At 37.8% G+C, this 24,268-nt stretch overlaps 1 protein-coding gene across 1 annotated transcript in view; it reads right to left on the reverse strand.

The window, feature by feature from the left end:
• LOC134756199 (insulin receptor-like) overlaps window positions 1–24,268 on the reverse strand; it is a 126,814-nt gene that overhangs the window by 88,638 nt on the left and 13,908 nt on the right. Inside the window, 1 exon segment of the mRNA XM_063693028.1 lies at window positions 18,870–19,006. Coding sequence (XP_063549098.1) covers window positions 18,870–18,963 — 94 coding nt within the window. The 5' untranslated portion in view covers window positions 18,964–19,006.

Here is a 24,268-nt window from a genome sequence, read left to right on the forward strand (position 1 = left end):
GGCGCCAAATTACAGTCAAAAACTTGATATGTGTTGACGAAACTTGCATATAACTAATTTCCGACACAACCTGCTAAACAACATTACACCATTACTGAAAGGCAATTTCTTTGCAATTCTCATGAAACAATGAGAATGTAGACGCTGTGAAATTTAGCGCTTACCTTTTGGTCGCGTGGTTCACCCCCCGCCCTCGCCTATAGGACACTTTCATTGTTTGACAGGACGTCTCTATATGAAATAATAATAACTCAGTGTATACAGCCCCATAACCTGCAGGATAGTAGGTATATATGTATTTATAGTAAACCACACACGCGCACCACGCATTGTTTATTAAGTAATAAATATTAATAGCTTCTGTTAAACAACAAGTAGCTTATTCTATTTAAAACGGTTTGCTACATAAACATTGTAACAGCGTATATGTATACATAGTATATTTCATTCCCAGACATAATTATGCAAATAAATTAAACAAATAGTGAATACTTTGTATGCGTAATTGAACAAATGTGCAGCATAATTCATAATATTCCTATTCATGGTATTACGATGCTTATTGCGTAATGTTCAGAGTTACAGTACCGGCCAATAATATATCATGCACCTTTGAGTGTTCTTGTATGAGCTTGTATAGAGCATAGAGTAACTGATACTAGAGCGTTACTGTCATAGTAAATTTTGTAACCCCAGTAAATTCACTGCCATCTGTCACACACTTTAAAACTAAAAATGAAGATTTATAAAAATACGATAGAATGTATATAAATATAGATAAATGATTTTTTTTTATTTGCATTAATTATTTTTATGATTCTGACCCATGTTCTTTCACTGATATGCGTTAAAATTGTTAAATAACAAACGAAACCGTCAACGCCATCTATACGACTGTAGGCCAAAACTAGTAGCGCCCTCTGAACGAGAATCAAATTTTCTTGATTTTCGAGGCACGTTTTTTCCTTAGACTGTATCCATCTATTACGGAGTTATATCTATCTTTGTATAGAGTAAACAATATAGGTTAGTTTGTAGATTGCATATTTTATACAAATATATGATGAATATTACAATGAAATACTGTGAATTACAATAGGATACTCAGCATATTACTAAAAAACCTCTAGTAAAAAAATGAAGTTAACAATACATTTAAAAAAAAAAACCTCTATGGAAAAACCATTACATGAGACCAATTTTTCTCATCGCCCGTTCAAAGGAATATTACTAGACTACCTAAAGCAGTGAGGTGGAAGTCACTCATAAATATAAAAAAAAGTTATACCGTAAAAACATGGAGGTGATATATTATTGGCCGGTACTATAAATATTGTACGTATACCTACCTGTAGCGTATGCTCTCTGGCTGGGACACAGGGTGGTGAAAAGACAAAAGTTGTTACTTATGTGCCATGCGAATGCGACCGACCGTCCACCACCGCGTCTGTCCACGGACAAAACTTTATAAAACTCAAATGATATTCATTACACTACAAAATACGAATGTATATAAAAATGCTTAGGTATAAAATTGAAAAGGAATTACTATTCGTCCACAACGTGTCCCGTCCCGCACTATGCTGTCCCGCACACTCCGCTGGCTCCACAGAAAACCAGCGCCGTTGACCACGCTAGTCGTGCCAGCTGCATTGCTGAGTGGAGACCATTTCGGCTTCACATCTCTATTTTTACTGTTTTGTTTATCTTTGTCTTGTATTTGCTATATATGTGTGTAGTATTGATGTGTTGTCTGAATAAATGATTTCTATTCTATTCTATTCTAATGTATTAATAGTTAAGTAAGAATCACTACACCTTATAAAATAGTCACCCGCCGGGTCTGTCTGTATGTATGTATGTATGTATGTTCGCGATAATAAAACTGAAAAACTACTGAACGGATTATCAATAGAGTGATTCTTGAGGAAGGTTTAGGTGTATAATTTGTTAAGGTTTTGTGTAACACGTGCGAAGCCGGGGCGGGTCGCCAGTATTTGTATAATGATAAGTTACAATGTTGCAAGTGATCAATAAGTTACATATTTTCTGTCCAAAAACGTGCATTATTTACTTCCCACCCATTCACTTACTAAGGTATTTTTAACTATTCAGTCTTACGACCTTAAGAAAGGCCGATTCTTGCAATTAAAGCCCTATGCGCACCTGATTATACTTAGTTCACAAACTCTCACGTGTAACTACATATTCACTATTTATTCTACACAAGATTAATAAATATTTAGTTGAAAATTGACACCTACCTGCAATCTAGGTAAATTATCAATTTGTCCAGCAAGTATGTAAATGATCAGTTACTGATTAACGTCATTGCTTTTTCATTTTCTTTAGAACTTTGTGCCGGCGGGGAATACCGTAATGTCAATACCTTTCATTAACCAGGGTCATGCCCAAACAATTCTCATCGCGTCCGAGCGAATTTCCGCAATGTAGAATGAGTGTGATCACTCAATTCGGATACTTGTTACGAATCTCGAGATAATCTTAAATTGGTTAGTCCGAGGCGATGAGTCTTAAACCCAATGGAAATAACCATCACCGATCCGGGTGATTGCTTCTATAACACTATGAGTCAACGTACCGTCATAGTAAAATGGCCAATTTGGTTATCGATTACGACATGAAGACGCAGTGATGTGTATAAGTGTGTGTCAAGCTTAAAATGCAAACTTTATACACGAAAATGTACAACGGGCCTTTATTTGACTGACTGATGTTACTTAAGTACACGTAAAAGTCAGACAAGCGGCAAGAAACTCGCAAAGAAGTTGCCTACTTACTACTTAGTGAGCTTGTATAAAGTTTATTAGGTACCTATAGTAAGTACTAAGTACTATGCCTTATGGAAAACGGTCGAAGAGATAGTTCAGATCCGGAAACCGCCACCAACTTTTAGTATGTTGTTGGGCATGGTATTGGGTCTCCAAAACTGCCGGGAGACAGCGGCGCCGGCCATCTACTACAGCGGAATGACTTCATCAAAATGACACGCGCCTCGTTGCGAATATTGCATATTGCACCGGACTATGTATTGAACATACACGTGTGGGGTATTAAGTTAATTAAATATTCTATATTTAGTCTAGCCATAAATTTTGTTACAAACTTAGTTGTCTTGTCTCTCTCTAGAGACTATAATTTTAAAGTTATTTAATAAAGTTTTATATACCTAATAAAGGGACTAATAACGAATAAAAAATGCCTAATAATTATTCCATGTTGCCAGCCCTCACCTTAATACATGCCTTTTAAGGACCAAGCGAAGAGGGCCTAATTTATGCACCATTTTTTGCGGAAATATAACATTCTTGTTCTGAAAAAAATATTCAGGTAACCAAATTTTTTACAATTTTCAATGCATTCCTTGTCTGAATACAAATCTATTAAGGAAGCGGCAGATGTAGTTACCAAAGTGCTGCGAGACTATCATCTCGTGTATTTTATGGATTTGTGAGCATCACGCCCAGATAAAAGGGTCACTAAGCCCAAATTTTGCGAAAAATTTATCCATTTTAGTGGATATACCTGCACGTGTAACAAAATACCGTAATAGACGCTTAAGTTTAACCTATTTGCAACACCGTATTCCATGATAAAAGATTGACATTTTGTTAAAGCTCATACCTAAAAGACGTAACTTCTACTTCCCAAATTTATGGTAACAACATTGACACCATTCCTAAGTAAAAACAAAATTTTAAAAAATGCTTTTTTTTAACTCCTCTTGACGCTTAAACCGCTGAACGGATTTCGTTGTAATTTAGTATAGAGATAGTTTGAGTCCCGGGACAGTACATAGGATAGTTTTTGTAACCAAAATCAACTTTTGAGGGTGTGAAAAGTGGGGTGGAAGTTTGTATGGGGAATCAATAACCGCTGAACCGATTTAAATAATATTTAGAATGGTCTACATGTTCGATTTAGTTAGTAGAAAATGATACCAAACATGACTTCAAACCTAAACTTAAACAGTATTAACCTCAGGAAATCAACTTCGGCGAAGAAGCTGAATTCCCCTCACACCAAATTTCACAAATTCAAAGTATGATTTTTGAGATAACAATGAGACTATCTTATGTCCTGTCTCGGGACTTTAAACATCTCTATACCAAATTTCAACTAAATCGGTTTAGCGGTTTAAGTGTGAAAGTTTAAAAAAAGTTGTTGTTTAAAGTTTATATGTTTTCACTTCGGAATGGTGTCAATGTGATACCATAAATGAATTTTGCACTCCCGATTTATACGAAAACGATATCAAACATGGCTTAGTAGCTTTATGTATTGATGTAGATATCAAGATAAAATTTAGAGCCCCAAATAAACTTTCAATAGAGAATATCTCGAGAACTATTTAAGATATCGAAAAATTTGACTAAATTAAACTTGTAGCAAATTTAATCATCGTTTTGTTTAAGTAGTCATGTCGCTAAGACGCAAAGTTTCCAAGATTTAAGTGAAAAACCGGCACCAGGATTACGGCCGGGAACTTTTGATAAGTTCATCTCCTAACTAGTCCAAACAAAGTTACGTAGTCAAAAATTGTGTTCCAAGCATTTCCCTCTATACCTTCTTATTGCTTGGCCCACTGATAGTATTTATTATGAATGTATCACAATTATAAAATAGAAAAAAAGGAGGGGTCACTTTAATAATCAACACATTTTATTTTTACAATAAAGAGCAGCGTTTCGTGCGCGTAAGTCGCGAGGAAAGATTACCGACCTGTCAGTGTTGCTATTGCTAACACAAAAATATTAATCGGATGCGTCCAGTACTTTAAAAATAAGTGGCAAAAATTTAAAGTAATCATTATAGTATCCTCGCAATTTGAAAGCCACTCCATTTTACGGTATGTACTCAATGCACTTACTGTTTTTTATGATGAATAGGCAGGCGTTTGACCACGATCCCACCTGATGGTAAGTGATGATGTGGTCTACGGTGGAGCACGCTTACCTATGAGATACCTATTAACTCTTGCCTTGAAGAGCCCCAAATTGTACTCATGCGGAAACACAGACTCGGGCAGGGCGTTCCACTCCTTGGCAGTTCGCATAAGAAATGTGGAAGCAAAACGCTTCGTGCGTATTTTTGGAGTTCACCATGAAGCAATGCCGGAGTGCCGTTTGTCTTGTGGTCCGATGGTAAAAATGGGACGGAGGAATAAGGTTGTGCAGTTCCTCGGCACACTCTCCGAAATGTATCCTATAAAAGATCGACAGGCTGGCAACCTTGCGACGATGCTCCAGACTTTGGAGTCGAGCATATTTTTAAACTATATCTCGTTATATATCAAATGAAAGAGCTCATTGTGAGAATCTCAAAAATATTTTTTTTATAATTTTAGGATAAACAATTTAGAAGTTATTCAAGAAAAGAGGCAAAAAATGACCATCCCCCCCCCCCTTATCGCCGAAACTACTGGGACTAATATTTTTTTTAAATTACACAAAATAGATCTTTACCTATAGATTACAGGAAAACTTATTAGAAATTGCAGTCAAGCGTGAGTTGGACTTAATTACTTAGTTTTTGATCCGACCCGTACGGATTTTTTAAAGACATTTCACTCACGTTTCACATAAAAAATACATTGTTTAAATTGTGTAATGTACGGAACCCTTGGAACGCGAGTCCGACTCGCACTTGGCCGGTTTTTTTTATGTGATAGTCAGCAAACGAGCAGACGAGCCGCCTGATTCTTCTTTTCGTGTCGAGGTTCCTTTTCATACGATGGATGCCCAGTAGGCAGCGGTATTGACAGCCCTGGCTGTCGCGTCCCTCAGATCCAGCTCCGAGCAGTGATGTGGGCATGCGGGGCACACCAGTAGATGTGCCATTGTTTGCGTTGCTGTGCCGCAGGTACATTGAGTTGAGGGGCTATGGAGCAGTCCCCATCTGGCCATGTTTTGCTTACATCGACCAACTTGGGACCTGAGCCTATTTAAGGACTTCCAAATTGGCCAAGGCTCTTTATAGCCAGGCGGCAGCTGCTCTAAAGCCTGCACGTACCCGTCCGGTGGGGGCCACCGGGTCTGCCACAGCAAGCGGCGCACATCGGGCGGCTCACCCTGCAGGGGGCTGGTGCTCCGCATGAAACTCCTGCGACTTTTGAGACGAGCAGGTGGCGGGATGTGTCCATGCAAGGGGTGCCGCTGGTCGTTCTCCTGTTTGTGCTTTTCGATAGCGCAGGCTACCTCCCGGCGGATATCAGGGGGGGCCACACCAACTAATGGGTATAGTTTGTTGTAGGTGTGTAGGTGTCGTTGAGCGCGGCGGTTACGAGGCTGGCGTGTGGGGACCGATGCCAGACTGGACAGGCAAACTCTCCTGCAGAAAAACACAGAGCTAGTCCGGTGGTACGCAAGGTGTGCGCGGTTGCGCCCCAACTTGTTGATGTTAGCCTACGCAGCAAGTTGTTGCGCGCACTAACTTTCATACGCGTGTTAGTACAATGCGCCCTATAGGTTAGCGCTCTATCCAGCGTTATTCCCAGATATCGCGGATGGGGGCAATGGTCAAAACCATTACATGAGACCAATTTTTCTCATCGCCCGTTCAAAGGAATATTACTAGACTACCTAAAGCAGTGAGGTGGAAGTCACTCATAAATATAAAAAAAAGTTATACCGTAAAAACATGGAGGTGATATATTATTGGCCGGTACTATAAATATTGTACGTATACCTACCTGTAGCGTATGCTCTCTGGCTGGGACACAGGGTGGTGAAAAGACAAAAGTTGTTACTTATGTGCCATGCGAATGCGACCGACCGTCCACCACCGCATCTGTCCACGGACAAAACTTTATAAAACTCAAATGATATTCATTACACTACAAAATACGAATGTATATAAAAATGCTTAGGTATAAAATTGAAAAGGAATTACTATTCGTCCACAACGTGTCCCGTCCCGCACTATGCTGTCCCGCACACTCCGCTGGCTCCACAGAAAACCAGCGCCGTTGACCACGCTAGTCGTGCCAGCTGCATTGCTGAGTGGAGACCATTTCGGCTTCACATCTCTATTTTTACTGTTTTGTTTATCTTTGTCTTGTATTTGCTATATATGTGTGTTGTATTGATGTGTTGTCTGAATAAATGATTTCTATTCTATTCTATTCTAATGTATTAATAGTTAAGTAAGAATCACTACACCTTATAAAATAGTCACCCGCCGGGTCTTTCTGTATGTATGTATGTATGTATGTTCGCGATAATAAAACTGAAAAACTACTGAACGGATTATCAATAGAGTGATTCTTGAGGAAGGTTTAGGTGTATAATTTGTTAAGGTTTTGTGTAACACGTGCGAAGCCGGGGCGGGTCGCCAGTATTTGTATAATGATAAGTTACAATGTTGCAAGTGATCAATAAGTTACATATTTTCTGTCCAAAAACGTGCATTATTTACTTCCCACCCATTCACTTACTAAGGTATTTTTAACTATTCAGTCTTACGACCTTAAGAAAGGCCGATTCTTGCAATTAAAGCCCTATGCGCACCTGATTATACTTAGTTCACAAACTCTCACGTGTAACTACATATTCACTATTTATTCTACACAAGATTAATAAATATTTAGTTGAAAATTGACACCTACCTGCAATCTAGGTAAATTATCAATTTGTCCAGCAAGTATGTAAATGATCAGTTACTGATTAACGTCATTGCTTTTTCATTTTCTTTAGAACTTTGTGCCGGCGGGGAATACCGTAATGTCAATACCTTTCATTAACCAGGGTCATGCCCAAACAATTCTCATCGCGTCCGAGCGAATTTCCGCAATGTAGAATGAGTGTGATCACTCAATTCGGATACTTGTTACGAATCTCGAGATAATCTTAAATTGGTTAGTCCGAGGCGATGAGTCTTAAACCCAATGGAAATAACCATCACCGATCCGGGTGATTGCTTCTATAACACTATGAGTCAACGTACCGTCATAGTAAAATGGCCAATTTGGTTATCGATTACGACATGAAGACGCAGTGATGTGTATAAGTGTGTGTCAAGCTTAAAATGCAAACTTTATACACGAAAATGTACTACGGGCCTTTATTTGACTGACTGATGTTACTTAAGTACACGTAAAAGTCAGACAAGCGGCAAGAAACTCGCAAAGAAGTTGCCTACTTACTACTTAGTGAGCTTGTATAAAGTTTATTAGGTACCTATAATAAGTACTAAGTACTATGCCTTATGGAAAACGGTCGAAGAGATAGTTCAGATCCGGAAACCGCCACCAACTTTTAGTATGTTGTTGGGCATGGTATTGGGTCTCCAAAACTGCCGGGAGACAGCGGCGCCGGCCATCTACTACAGCGGAATGACTTCATCAAAATGACACGCGCCTCGTTGCGAATATTGCATATTGCACCGGACTATGTATTGAACATACACGTGTGGGGTATTAAGTTAATTAAATATTCTATATTTAGTCTAGCCATAAATTTTGTTACAAACTTAGTTGTCTTGTCTCTCTCTAGAGACTATAATTTTAAAGTTATTTAATAAAGTTTTTACCTAATAAAGGGACTAATAACGAATAAAAAATGCCTAATAATTATTCCATGTTGCCAGCCCTCACCTTAATACATGCCTTTTAAGGACCAAGCGAAGAGGGCCTAATTTATGCACCATTTTTTGCGGAAATATAACATTCTTGTTCTGAAAAAAATATTCAGGTAACCAATTTTTTTACAATTTTCAATGCATTCCTTGTCTGAATACAAATCTATTAAGGAAGCGGCAGATGTAGTTACCAAAGTGCTGCGAGACTATCATCTCGTGTATTTTATGGATTTGTGAGCATCACGCCCAGATAAAAGGGTCACTAAGCCCAAATTTTGCGAAAAATTTATCCATTTTAGTGGATATACCTGCACGTGTAACAAAATACCGTAATAGACGCTTAAGTTTAACCTATTTGCAACACCGTATTCCATGATAAAAGATTGACATTTTGTTAAAGCTCATACCTAAAAGACGTAACTTCTACTTCCCAAATTTATGGTAACAACATTGACACCATTCCTAAGTAAAAACAAAATTTTAAAAAATGCTTTTTTTTAACTCCTCTTGACGCTTAAACCGCTGAACGGATTTCGTTGTAATTTAGTATAGAGATAGTTTGAGTCCCGGGACAGTACATAGGATAGTTTTTGTAACCAAAATCAACTTTTGAGGGTGTGAAAAGTGGGGTGGAAGTTTGTATGGGGAATCAATAACCGCTGAACCGATTTAAATAATATTTAGAATGGTCTACATGTTCGATTTAGTTAGTAGAAAATGATACCAAACATGACTTCAAACCTAAACTTAAACAGTATTAACCTCAGGAAATCAACTTCGGCGAAGAAGCTGAATTCCCCTCACACCAAATTTCACAAATTCAAAGTATGATTTTTGAGATAACAATGAGACTATCTTATGTCCTGTCTCGGGACTTTAAACATCTCTATACCAAATTTCAACTAAATCGGTTTAGCGGTTTAAGTGTGAAAGTTTAAAAAAAGTTGTTGTTTAAAGTTTATATGTTTTCACTTCGGAATGGTGTCAATGTGATACCATAAATGAATTTTGCACTCCCGATTTATACGAAAACGATATCAAACATGGCTTAGTAGCTTTATGTATTGATGTAGATATCAAGATAAAATTTAGAGCCCCAAATAAACTTTCAATAGAGAATATCTCGAGAACTATTTAAGATATCGAAAAATTTGACTAAATTAAACTTGTAGCAAATTTAATCATCGTTTTGTTTAAGTAGTCATGTCGCTAAGACGCAAAGTTTCCAAGATTTAAGTGAAAAACCGGCACCAGGATTACGGCCGGGAACTTTTGATAAGTTCATCTCCTAACTAGTCCAAACAAAGTTACGTAGTCAAAAATTGTGTTCCAAGCATTTCCCTCTATACCTTCTTATTGCTTGGCCCACTGATAGTATTTATTATGAATGTATCACAATTATAAAATAGAAAAAAAGGAGGGGTCACTTTAATAATCAACACATTTTATTTTTACAATAAAGAGCAGCGTTTCGTGCGCGTAAGTCGCGAGGAAAGATTACCGACCTGTCAGTGTTGCTATTGCTAACACAAAAATATTAATCGGATGCGTCCAGTACTTTAAAAATAAGTGGCAAAAATTTAAAGTAATCATTATAGTATCCTCGCAATTTGAAAGCCACTCCATTTTACGGTATGTACTCAATGCACTTACTGTTTTTTATGATGAATAGGCAGGCGTTTGACCACGATCCCACCTGATGGTAAGTGATGATGTGGTCTACGGTGGAGCACGCTTACCTATGAGATACCTATTAACTCTTGCCTTGAAGAGCCCCAAATTGTACTCATGCGGAAACACAGACTCGGGCAGGGCGTTCCACTCCTTGGCAGTTCGCATAAGAAATGGTGAAGCAAAACGCTTCGTGCGTATTTTTGGAGTTCACCATGAAGCAATGCCGGAGTGCCGTTTGTCTTGTGGTCCGATGGTAAAAATGGGACGGAGGAATAAGGTTGTGCAGTTCCTCGGCACACTCTCCGAAATGTATCCTATAAAAGATCGACAGGCTGGCAACCTTGCGACGATGCTCCAGACTTTGGAGTCGAGCATATTTTCAAACTATATCTCGTTATATATCAAATGAAAGAGCTCATTGTGAGAATCTCAAAAATATTTTTTTTATAATTTTAGGATAAACAATTTAGAAGTTATTCAAGAAAAGAGGCAAAAAATGACCATCCCCCCCCCCTTATCGCCGAAACTACTGGGACTAATATTTTTTTTAAATTACACAAAATAGATCTTTACCTATAGATTACAGGAAAACTTATTAGAAATTGCAGTCAAGCGTGAGTTGGACTTAATTACTTAGTTTTTGATCCGACCCGTACGGATTTTTTAAAGACATTTCACTCACGTTTCACATAAAAAATACATTGTTTAAATTGTGTAATGTACGGAACCCTTGGAACGCGAGTCCGACTCGCACTTGGCCGGTTTTTTTTATGTGATAGTCAGCAAACGAGCAGACGAGCCGCCTGATGGGAAGCGGTCATCGTCGCCCATGGACATAAGCAACATCACGGGAGCCACTTAAGCATTTCCGACCCTTGAGAGCCCTAAATACCCGCTTCTTGAAGAATCCCATGACGTAGCGCAGAGGAAATACCTCAGGAGGCAACTCATTCCACATTCTGCATCACGTTCTGGGAAGAAACGAGCGAGATGCCCGCTTATTCTTGGTGTACCATGTATCTATATAAGCTTTGCTCCTTTGGCGGGAGGTGCGGTGATAAAAACGACACGATGGCACCAAATCAAAAAGTTCTTCGGAACATTCCCCATTGTACAGACGGTAGAACATGCAAAGAGTTTATTAATTTAAACTTTATTGCACAGTAAAAAATATAATGTTACAAGAGGCAGACCCAATTCATTCACAGGCATTCTCTGCCAGTCAATCACAACACCTTATAAAGCAAATTCCCCCGCCGCGTCTGTCTGTTTGTATGTATGCATGTTCGCGATAAACTCAAAAACTACTGAACGGATTTTCATGCGGTTTTCACCTATGTATTAATTGAGTGATTCTTGAGGAAGGTTGGTGTACAATTTGTTTTGGGTAACCCGTGCGAAGCCGCGGCGGATGGCTAGTCTACTATATACCCATATGCACATAAAATTATATGAAGCAAACTGTGCATACATTTTGCTGCCAAAAATTTCGGTGTTTTCTGTTAGGCTCCGTATATTATATACCCCCTAAGCAAAAAGAGGAGTATTACTCGTATAACTTTAACCGCTATCTGTGTATGTCTGTCGATGAACCGATTTGGATGCGGTTTCTATTAGTTTTTCAAGCAGTAGTTCTTACTTCTTAGACATGTTTTATTAAAATCGGTTTATCCGTTTCAAGTTTACTTGTCTGTAATAAAATAAATAAAAAAACAAATTAGGCAACTTAACTGTTAAGAACGTAAAACGAAACTGAATGTAAACAAGCAGGCGCCAGCGCTTATCAGCGGTGTTTGTTTGCTTGTCGTATCTTATCGGTTTTTAGAATTATGAGGCAATCTCCATTCAACGTCAGTGTGACGTGATTTTTTTGCTAGTCCGATTTTAGTATTTTTTTTATTTATTTAACGTAATTTCTACTACATATAAGATTATTAAAAGAACGTTTTACTTTTTGCACTAACTGGTATTATTAAAGTGGTGTCGGCAATAAGACAATATTACCTACTTGAGGTAGGAGGTAGGTAGCTACATTTCTTTTCGTTGTCTTGTTTTTTGTCCCCAAAAATTGTGACGGAGTGAAGCTTTTTGTATGAGATGAAATTTAGTTTTCAATTTTTCTCATGTAAAATGTAATCTCCATTGAAAATGGGTCTCACCAAACCTCAAATGCCTTTATTAAAACGCCAAAATTAGCGTTTAGAAGGGTTAACTCGATGTCAAACATGTACAAGTATAACTGTAACTCCATTAATATGTATGATTCATGTTTGAATACCCGTGTATACAAAATACATCAAAAAGTCATGTACCGCGTATGTATGTGCGTGTGTGTGTGTAGTACGTACCGCGTAGAAGCATGTTGATTTTGACTACCGGTGTACTAAACAATGTTGTATCTAAAGGAGGGTCGTAGATTAAAAGGGGTTGTCTCGACCTGGGTCATTGACCCCGACAGCTGGTCGCCGTATCTACATGTATTGTAAACAACAGGTATTATGCAGAAAGAAAGTAGCAGATATGTATCCTGTTTCATCTCAAACGGTTTGACGAAGTTTCGACGCAGACAAATGACGACAATGACCAATTTAAGCATATTGTCTACGCATATCACCCGATTAAATCAGCAGCCGATTAGATTCCGCCGCGGTGATAATTTATCAAAAACATAATTTGTTTATAATTCCACAATCGGCTTTTATAGGAGTTAAACGAAATGGTCAGAGCTATATAAGTATATAGTTCAGATCTGGAAAACAAGCACCGACGTAAGTACGTTGTTGAGCATGATGCTGGGTCGTCGCCAAAGAATGACCTAAACCCAACCACATAAAAAGCAACGAAAGCTTATATTACGCTGACACGGCGTTTACATTACACGGCAAACTGTACGTCAAAAACACGTCGCCGCGAGAAGCTTCTGTGTAATCACCACATAAGATGCAGAATTTTAATATTGTCTTCAGTTACCGCTATAGTTACTCATGGAATAAAACTATGAAAACCGATTATATCGCGTATATTAAACTTATAATACATTTCGAACCTTTTACAGCGTTCGTGGTCAACGGGTGACTGAGGAAAAGCTACAAAGTGCAAAAATACTCACATACAAAAACAAAAATAAAAAAAAGCTTTTATTTCGGATTATAATTATATTCATAGAAGTACATATTATTAAAATTAAATTAAACTTAAAATTAACTTACAAATATTTAAAAGTTACATTTAGTACTAGTGTAGTGTAGTGTAATGTAGAGTGTTTAGTGTAGTTTGTATAGTAGCAGTGTAGCGTTATTGAACCATCATAAACTATAAACTTTAAGGCTGGTTGTACATGCAAAATCAGTTCATAAGTCTAGTTATACAACTATTTTCAAGTAAAGATATATATATATACAATATACCTATATATACGCGATAAAGCTACGCCTCCTTTAACTCTACTCCTCTGGCCCGAGAAGATTTAATTCCCTCCTAAATTGTAGGAGGGTATCCCAATATGGGACCGGCAACAAATATACCTATATACGCGATAAAGCTACGCGTCCTTTAACTCTACACCTCCGGCCCGAGAAGATTTAACTCCCTCCTAAATTGTAGGAGGGTATCCCAATATGGGACCGGCAACAAACTCGGCGGGACACATCTTTTCAAAACATATTATACTCATAATGCCCAACATTATCCAACACAAAGGTCTCACAGTCTATGTCTCGCTTGCTTCTTTGTCAGATGGACTATACCGGATCCCAAGCTGGTGGTAAAGAAAAGCAGCCATCTTCTCTATTAAAGTTTGAATATTTCTTAATCTCAACAATCTGCCTCGCGCAGCATTCTGGGTATGTATCGCTTCTCCTTGAGAGTCCTTAGCAAGAACCACGTCGAGAACGTCGGGATGTATTATAAATTCAATATACGCGATATAATCCGTTTCTATAGTTTTATTTCATGCTGAATTTTAATTCAATAGAGTTCAAAAGCATCATTAAAATTCGTACTAAAATAAAAATAAATAAAATATCGTTCGTTATCGTTTATTTCGTACTAAATCATACAAACATAATTTTGACATAATTCTCTGTAGCATAATTTCTTGCTCGCTTTGGTTGTGTTCACAACTTATGATGAAGTGGCAATAAAAACATGAAACGTACACGCATTCATTGCACGATGATATCTATAGGAAAATGACGTGACGTCGCCAACTATCGGCCTTGGCTATTATCGTTCCTTTCAATCCATTAGCGTAGAAATACATATAACCAGTCGTACCTACACAAACTACGCGTTTTATTATCAAAGCATACCTAATTTTAAATTATACCTGCATACGTATATTTCTAAGTCGGATTTGTGTCTAATAAAGCAAAAAAAATAAAATTATCCAAAAGTTAAGCAAATAAAAAAAAAATATTATTATAAGATATCCTGGTCAAGAATTCCCGTGACTCGAGAAATAAAAAAGGTCGAGAAACCAGAAACCCTAATCGCGGCCACATTGTACACTGTATTTTAATTTTAGTATACTGGACGATGTCATAATAGCCATATAATAATGAATTAAATTACTTTATCTACACACATATCATTTAGTAATGACATTCAAATTTCGAACATCTCTGAAAAAAGCAATTTGATTTGACCTCTAAGGGGTGTTGTACCGAAAAAAACGACAGCTTTCTAAGCGCAATTTAAAGTCCTATTATTAAATTATATATTCCAATATAAATAATTCTGATTTTACGCCATGCGACGTTACACCGGTGAATCTGTTCACGTCGATGTGGCCAAAAAATTTAATGTTAGGGATGTGGCCAAAAAATTGCGAACTAGCAATGTCCAACGTGCTAAGGTAAGAATTAGTTTAAAACCCTTTAAAAAGCAAAATAAATCAAAATGGAGCCAGCCGTAAACAGGCCGCATGCGTGAAACCACGGGCGAGAAAATTTTATGATAGGCTATTGTACCGAAAATCGTCGTGTATTATTATGGACGACAAAACCTACATGAAATTTTACTATAAAATGTTTCCAGGTAACCAATTGTACACTAACAGTTTTGAATGATTCACGGTTAGTTTCACTAGACTTATACACCCACACGCTATCTTCAGTTACCCGTGAACAAGATGCATGTAACTGCGTCGAAATATCGGGAGCTCGAAAACAATACAAAAGGTAATCACGGTTCATATCCCGGTCGATAGAAGTCTAATCAATTGTACACTGTACGAGAAAACCAGGATGTCGATAATGCCGAAAAGTCCATTTTCGCCAAAAAACAGCAAAAAGCAATTGATTGGCAGGCCACTTGTGAGTGCGGAAAGTTGTCCAAGCCATTTGTCACTACACAAACAATAAAGGCTTCATCTTGGAGTGCCCGAATCACCGCTTGTTGCCCATGGTCCGTGAGCATGACGGTCCTGTCTTGTTTTGGCCAGGTTTGACATCTGTACACTACTCCAAGACCACGTTATCTTGGTATAGATACAACGGAGTTGAATATGTATAGGTATCTAAGTAAATGAATCCGTCGAACTGCCTGGAAGCTAGGCCAATCGACACTTTTTGGGCTCTTACTAAGGCATATCTCTGAAAAAAATATTAAGCCTGCAGATTCTATCGAGGCCTTCAAAACAACTGGTTGCAAGCCTCCAAAGTTTTTGGCTTACGGTTGACGGTTACAAAAATATGGTAGGTACCTGAATTTGTTGCACAATAAGTAGAAATTTAATACTGACTACTAAATAATTGTCGAACTTAAGAATAATTTTGTGTTATATTATTTGAAGCTTGTGCTTATACTTTCTGGAACGCACGATACGATACAAACACGGGCTCAATAGCACCGTGCAAATACATAAATAAAAATAAAACCGCCCGCGCGGCCCCATGGCTGCCATGGTTCAACGTCCGGCGGTTTTTGCGAATGTTCCGAAGTAACGGCCGCGAGTTGTATACACGAGGCTCAACCGAACAATTCCTGCCCTATCATTATTCATGGAACATTTTGCGTCGATTATGAGCTCACGACCAGTATTAATGTGGCCCAGAAATTCATTGAAACTTCTTGTAATCGGAGGTAAGATCTCTAATGGTTCGCCGGACGATGCCCCCGGTGTAGCTAGATTCATATATGGCTGACGTGATATTAGGACTAATTTCTCATTGTTTGCATAGACAATCGATGGCAATTCTTGAATCAGTTGCTTGAGTCTGTAAAGTTATACTGAACTGTCAGGTTTCTGTTGTAATTTTTAGTCAATAACATAAAAGGTGGCCTTGTGGCGACGTATGAAATCCTAGATCGCGATATCAAGATTTTACTTAGAATAAATAGCCCACCCAGGCTTTAAGTCACAGGCGGCAAGCACCGAGAAAAAGATCAATTAACTGATGATTAATAATAAGTTAAATTTCCTTAATCACTTGCCCGTTGAGATATATTTAGACTTTATAACCATACTTAGCGTATAGGCATGCAAGGTGGACTACGAGTAAAAGCACGCACTTTTCATTTGTACGAAGCGCACAACTTTTCGTGTCGGCAGACATGCTCACAAACTAAGCATGATTAAAAACTTAATTAGTGCATACGGGTCAGAGAAAAACCAAAACTCATTATCAAAGTAAAAATATTTTATGATGACATTATATGAATCATAATTTTAATTTTGCTTGAACCAGGTAGATATGCTTACGTCATACAAATAGCAGACGCGACTTTCTTACATGCCTAAGCCCAAGGGAAGATAGAAACATACTATATTATGCATGATTTTCATGAATAATATCCCGGAACGGAACCGAAAACAGTAATTGTTTTACCTTCGGTTATAACACACATATCTATTTTATTCGGTAAATATCTTTTCTAACGACCAAACGCACATAAATATGGCTATATCTAGAACTAGCTTTTGCCCGCGACTTCGTCTGCGTGGAATTAGTAATTTGGGTACCTTAAGTTTTAAACATTGGCTTTTTATTTCACTCCTCTTTTCACCCTTAAAAGGGATGTCAACAAAAATGCGAACATTCTTTATTTGTAACCCCTTCTTCTCGTCTTATAATCCCCTTTTTTAAGAAGTTATTTTCTTTTATTTATTTATTTTGTATCTTCAATTCACCTCCATTTCCACCTCCAAGTTGTAGAAGTTGCAGAAGATGGAGAAGTCCAAGTTGGAGAAGTTCAAGTTGAAGAAGTTTAGGAAGATAAATAAGTTGGAAAAGTTGGAGAATCAAATTCAGTTGAAGAAGTTTCCTCCTCGGTTCCTCATGGCTGAGGGTCGCGACCACATGAGGTCGTTATTTTGTGCACCAAGGCTCTCCTTCCTGCACGATTTTCCGCCGTTCTGATAATAGGCGCCTGTTTAAATCCCTCGCAGCCCTTCTTCACAGTGTCTACCCAGCGGGTTAGTCCACTACCCCGTCCTCCATCCACCATACCAACCATAATGCGCTTTTCAAGGTGGTCGTATCTGAAGGATACAATCTTGATATTTTGTGTCAAAAACAAAAACTATACCAACTGATGAAAAGGCGCAGTTAAAGGGTTTAAGAGGTATTTCCCGTTCGATATATGGATATTACGTATTATTTTATGATTAATATGTACCGTATCTGCAGTATAGTTTCATAAGTCTCGTAAAATAGGTATTGAAGTAGAACTGTCAGTTTGTAAAATTGAAAAATTAAAAAAAAATTGCTAATATGAGGATATCACCTATCAGTTGTGGTATATTGTACAAAAAAATCTGCCATATCGTATCTGGAGGAGCCCAAACTTGGTATGTTTCGAAAATTCTTTTTGTTTTAATTTAAAAAAAATGGCCGAAATGTAATGATGTGATATATTTTTAGAATCGCCTCAAAAAGCCCTTTCGTATGATACCACACACAAAAGGTTTTGGATTTTTTTTTCATACAAAAAAAATAATGTTTTACCACTCCCCCACCCCCGGGAATTTTTTTTAGGATCTGCGGGTCAAAAATTTTGTTTTGACCTCTAGCATAGAGTAACTTATACTAGAGCGGTACTGTCATAGTAAATTTTGTAACCCCAGTAAATTCACTGCCATCTATCGACACACCTTAAAACTAAAAATGAAGATTTATAAAAATACGATAAAATGTATTTAAATATGGATAAATGATTTTTTTTATTTGCATTAATTATTTTTATGATTTTGACCCATGTTCTTTTACTGATATGCGTTAAAATTGTTAAATAACAAACGAAACCGTCAACGCCATCTATACGACAGTAGGCCAAAGCTAATAGCGCCCTCTGGACGAGAATCAAATTTTCTTGATTTTCGAGGCACGTTTTTTCCTTAGACTGTATCCATCTATTACGGAGTTATATCTATCTTTGCCTCTAGTATGCGTGTGCCAAACGGCTAACCTGTACATCGATTTGCGGTTTTTCTTTGTAATTGGGGTCGAGCGGCTTCCGCTACGTTTGCGTGCCGTATTTCAGCGTAAATGTCCTCCAACATCCACGCTTACGTGTACGCACATGCATCAGAAGTGCTATAATCTAACCTTAGATCAGTTATAGTACAGTGTAGTGTAGTAGTACAGTGTAGTTACCTTCTTGGGCAGCCACGTCGGTGGCCGTGGCGTGTGCCGCGCATGTCAGCAGCAGCAAGCACGCCACCCGGCCCGCTAGCTCGCGCCCGCGCATTACGCCGCGCCGGCGCTTGACCGCGCCGACCACATGACCCGAGCTGTAACAAAAAACGAATGTTAGTACCAATTTGGGACTTCCATAGGTAATTTGAAGATTTTCGATACCTCGAAGACGCAACTCATAATATCGAAATTTCCGGAATTCCGTTTAAGAAAAATGAAAATTTAAATAATTTACTACACGCCATATGTACAAAAGTAGGTTTCACATTATTGTCCGGAGATGTTGATACCATCCATCGAGTACGTCGGTTCAAGGACTCCAAGCCTGGACCCAACCAAACAACAAAAAATGACGGTGGCGCGGATACCTCGCAACATGTACCGCACACAAATATACCAAACATCATTGTTCGTTTTACACAGCGCAGGCGAAAAAACGAGCTGATGTCGGCTGTACGGGCCCGGCGGGGCCTCACTACAGCTGATCTGGACTTCGATGGGCCTGCCAGGACTGTGTACATCAGTGAGCATCTGTCGCCAGAGAACAAACTTCTACTTCGCAAAGTGAGAGCCATCAGCAAAGAATGCGGCTACAAACATGTTTTCGTGAGGGAATGCAAAATCCTAGTTATAAAAAAAGATGACCAAAAGCCGGTTCTAATCTCCAAAGAAAGTGATCTTTCGAAAATATCCAGATGACTTTTACGTCTATTAATTAGTTTTTTGGTTTTGTGTACTCATGTTTCGATTTTTATTGTTGCTAAGACGAGTTTGTTTTATTGTAACTTCAACCTTATGTTACTTATCCACAAATACAATAATCTATTTGAGACAATAGTTGTTTATCACGAGCGCTCGGGAGGAGCGATATTACTTGTTGCTATGTTATGTAGGTACTTATGCGTGCAAGTGCATCTGTTTAAAATAACTAAGATTTTTTCCCGTTACAGGCGCAGCTGACTTAAATATATCGATTTACTACCAAAATGTGAGGGGATTGAGGACAAAATCAAATGAGTTTTTTAGTAACGTACTTAGTAGTTCCTATGATATTATATGTTTGACCGAAACCTGGCTTAATGAATCTTTTTACAGTTCAGAATATTTCGACCCCAGTTTTATAGTATTTCGAAAGGACCGAGACCCGATGGTGAGTGGCCTGGCCCGTGGAGGAGGGGTTGCGGTGGCGGTCCGGGGCGCGATGCGACCCGAGCTGCGGCCTGAGCTAGCGGCGCCGCCGCCGGCCGACGAGCTGTGGGTGAGCATACCTACCGGACCGGCGCACGCGCCCGCTCCCGCGTCATGTCCCCCTTCTCGCGGTACCTATCTTCACATTATTTGCACTTACATTCCGCATGGACAAAACCATGTCAACTTACTAACTAGCTTATTAAATAGAATATATGACGAATGTGACAAGCATCCAAATGATACTTTCCTAATTGTTGGCGATTTTAATGTTACAAATGCTACGTGGTTTCGAGACCCAGTTTCTGTAGGTATAGGTATTATTGCGAATAACGATTATCCTGCGACGTTGGTTGCCGATTTTATGAGCTTATCACAACTTTATCAATTTAATTTTGTTCAAAATAAAAATAATCGAGTTCTCGACTTAATTTTCAGTAACAAAGTATGTGAGGTCTCTTCATGCTCGCGACCGCTTACTTCGGAGGATGGTCACCACCCCGCTCTCAACATAAATACAATCATATCCTATATTGAACCCTTATCTCCTAATAGGAACGCTTTCAAAAAGATGTTCCATCTGTCAAATTTCGATGCCATAAAATCAGAGTTGGAGGACGTAAATTGGTGTGAGGAATTTTCGAAACTCAGTGGCATAGAGGCACAAGTAGATTACTTTTATGAAATTATTAACAAACTTATTGCTCTTTACGTTCCATCTAAAAAACTATGTTCCTCTAATCGTTATCCACCCTGGTTTTCCCGTCCTTTAATTAAACTATTGTCCGAAAAGAGAAGATATCATAAGAAATGGAAGCAATATGGCCAGCAGTCTGATTATGATTATTTTTCCTCTCTCCGAAGCCGCTCTAAGCATTTAGAAAAAGTATGTTATGAAAGTTACATTCGGGATGTGGAAAATAAAATAAAATTGAACCCTAAATATTTTTGGACTTACGTAAAATCAAAACAGGGCTCTTCAGATTATCCACATAAGTTTGTTTATAAGGAACGAGATGTTACCGATAGCTTAGAAATTTGTAACCTATTTAATAAATACTTTAACTCCGTTTTTGTAAAATCCAGTAACTCTGATACCATAATTACAAACGAGAATCCCAATTCACCCTTAAATATTAATTCAATAAAAATCAATTCTGATACTGTTTTTCAGCAACTTAAATCAATTAATGTAAATAAAGGGGCGGGGGCGGATGGAATACATCCTCTTTTTATTAATAAATGCGCAAAGGAACTGACAATCCCAGTAACGTATATTTTTACAAAATCATTAGCTTCGGGGACTTTTCCTGACCGCTGGAAACAAGCTCTAATAACGCCTATACCCAAAAACAATAAAAAAGATGATGTATCCCAATACCGACCAATCTCAAAATTATGTATATTTGGCAAAATATTAGAAAAAATAGTTGTTAATGACCTATCTTTTGCAGTTCGCAACTTTTTGTCTCCAAATCAACACGGATTTTTCAAAGGTCGTTGTGTCGAGTCCAACTTAGTCTCCTTTACAGATTTTTTACTAACCGCACTAAATAATAAATGCCAAGTCGATGTCGTGTACACGGACTTCTCTAAGGCTTTTGATAAAATTAGTCACAGAATCTTATTAGAGAAGCTCTGGAGTGCCGGAATACATGGCGACTTGTTCCGATGGATCAAGTCATACATCACAAATCGCTCACAAGCCGTTTCGATCAAAGGTTTCATGTCAGATTTTCTTTACATTCCTTCAGGTGTCCCTCAAGGGTCGCATCTCGGTCCATTACTGTTTACACTTTATATAAATAATATTGGTGATGTACTTGGCAGCAGTCATCACCTGTTATATGCTGATGATGCAAAAATTTTTAAGATTATTAACACAGTCAATGATTGTTGCGAGCTTCAAGCCGATATTAATTCTCTGTCTGACTATTGTGAGAGTAATCAACTATTTCTTAATCCTGATAAGTGCAATATAATCACATTTACACGTAACAAAAATCCAATAACATATAATTATATATTAAATAATCACCACATAATCAGGGTTGACAAAGTCCGTGACCTTGGGGTTTTAATAGATAATAAACTTACTTTTAATAATCACATAGATATCGTTGTTCAAAGGGCTTACAAACAACTTGGTTTTATATTAAGGGTTTGTAGGCCTTTTCAAAACGAAATTACATACATGATATTATACTACAGTTTAGTCAGATCAATCCTAGATTTTGCGTGTATCATTTGGAACCCTTTCTTTAAGTGTCATATCAATAGGATAGAACGTGTACAAAGGAAATTTCTCAAGTCTATCGACTTCCGTATGGGACGGAGTCGAAACTCATATAAAAATAGTCTTGTTCACTATGGATTGCTGACACTTGAAGATCGTCGAGCACAGTTTGATATAATGTTTCTCTACAAAATCATTAACAGCTTTATTGACTCCCCCTCACTTCTTGGTACGTTGTTATTTAAGATACCTCGACGCACTGCACGCCATAAGAAATTATTTTCTATTCCTTTCTCTCGTACGAGATATTGCTCAAATTCTTATTTCAACCGTTGTCTCAATTATTATAATATAAATGTATCCCACATTGATCTTTTTTCGTATAAAACCTGTAAAAGTTTTAAAAAACAAATTATTACTCACTTCAAATCGAAATTGTAAACAATAACAAACTGTTTATTTAAGTAGGTATAATTAAACTTTTGTAACAACTTCTATAATTTAACATTGTAATAGGTAACTTATGCACAAATAATTTATAACTTTCTTTGTGTACCCCGTGTGGTTGTATGTACGAGTAAGCAACCTGTCCGTGCATACATATACATGGATGAATGAATATAGATACACTTCAAGTTACTGATAAGTTTGTTAATTAATGATAACTTTATTTTACGCTTACTGCTCCTACACTAGCTACTTTAGATTAGAAATTATTTAATTAAGGTAGGGCACTCAAGGTCTATTAACACATTGCTTATTATTACATCATTTTTGTATATGACTGTTTGTTGCCTAAATAAATTAAAAAAAAAAAAAAAAAAAAAATGTTATCATTTTTTTTTATATTTAATATATAAGGGGACATCTTACACAGATCAACCTAGCCCCAAACTAAGCAAAGCTTGTACTATGGCTGCTAGGCGACGATATACATACTTATATAGATAAATACATACTTATATACATAGAAAACACCCATGACTTAGGAACAAATATTTGTGTTCATCACACAAATAAATGCCCTTACCGGGATTCGAACCCAGGACCATCGGCTTCACAGGCAGGGTCACTACCCACTAGGCCAGACCGGTCGTCAAACATAACTACAATGTTGACTTAAGTCCACGCAGGTCAGCTACAGGAGAGGTCCACAGAAGGCCGCTTAAGTTGTTAGTCTCTCTCTCTTAATATGAAGCTTAGTTGTAGCTAATCAGAAATGACACTTACTAATAACGTACACGATAGAGTCATCTAAAGTAATTTTGCCAACTCATCAAGGTCTGTTTGGTCTCCTTGAAGTTTTAAGGAAATCGAAAAACACATCAAACACGCGGGGCACTGGCTTTCGCTAGAAAATAAAGGATCTGTTTACGCTATTAAGCAAACCATCGGGTTTGCTTAACGCCCCTCAAAATAAGCAATTACGGCTATAAGGACAAAGACCGTACCCTAGATTGTTACACAAGAGTTTAAAGAATATCGGCTTTGGTACGTCAAGCTTCCTGAGAAGTTACTCTCAGAAGTCTCAGAATAATTTATTTCATTTCATTTCTTAACGGTACAAGTACTAAAAGAATTCCAGGAACTAATATTGCAAAGCCTAAACATATAGGTTATTTTGGTCCCAAAGGAGCAAAACATGAAGCTCTATAACTGAATAAGGAGTGAATATGGTATTATGAGCTTTTAACAATATTACACAGGAATACGTCGTCTTTGAAACTATTCTAATAACTATATACGTAGGCTTAATATAAATGAGCTCGTAGTAACAGCTTCGTGACGTAGGTTAAATAAAGCAGTAGCGGTACACCTATGTTAACACAATTACATATGTAATTATGTTTTCATCATGACTTAACTTGCGTCATCATAACATTCAATAACAGTTGGGTTCACTGGGCCGGTAGCCGAAAATGGGCGATCTGCG

The sequence above is a fragment of the Cydia strobilella genome, chromosome 3 (genome assembly GCF_947568885.1).
Source record: "Cydia strobilella chromosome 3, ilCydStro3.1, whole genome shotgun sequence".
In the NCBI taxonomy this organism is placed as follows: domain Eukaryota; kingdom Metazoa; phylum Arthropoda; class Insecta; order Lepidoptera; family Tortricidae; genus Cydia; species Cydia strobilella.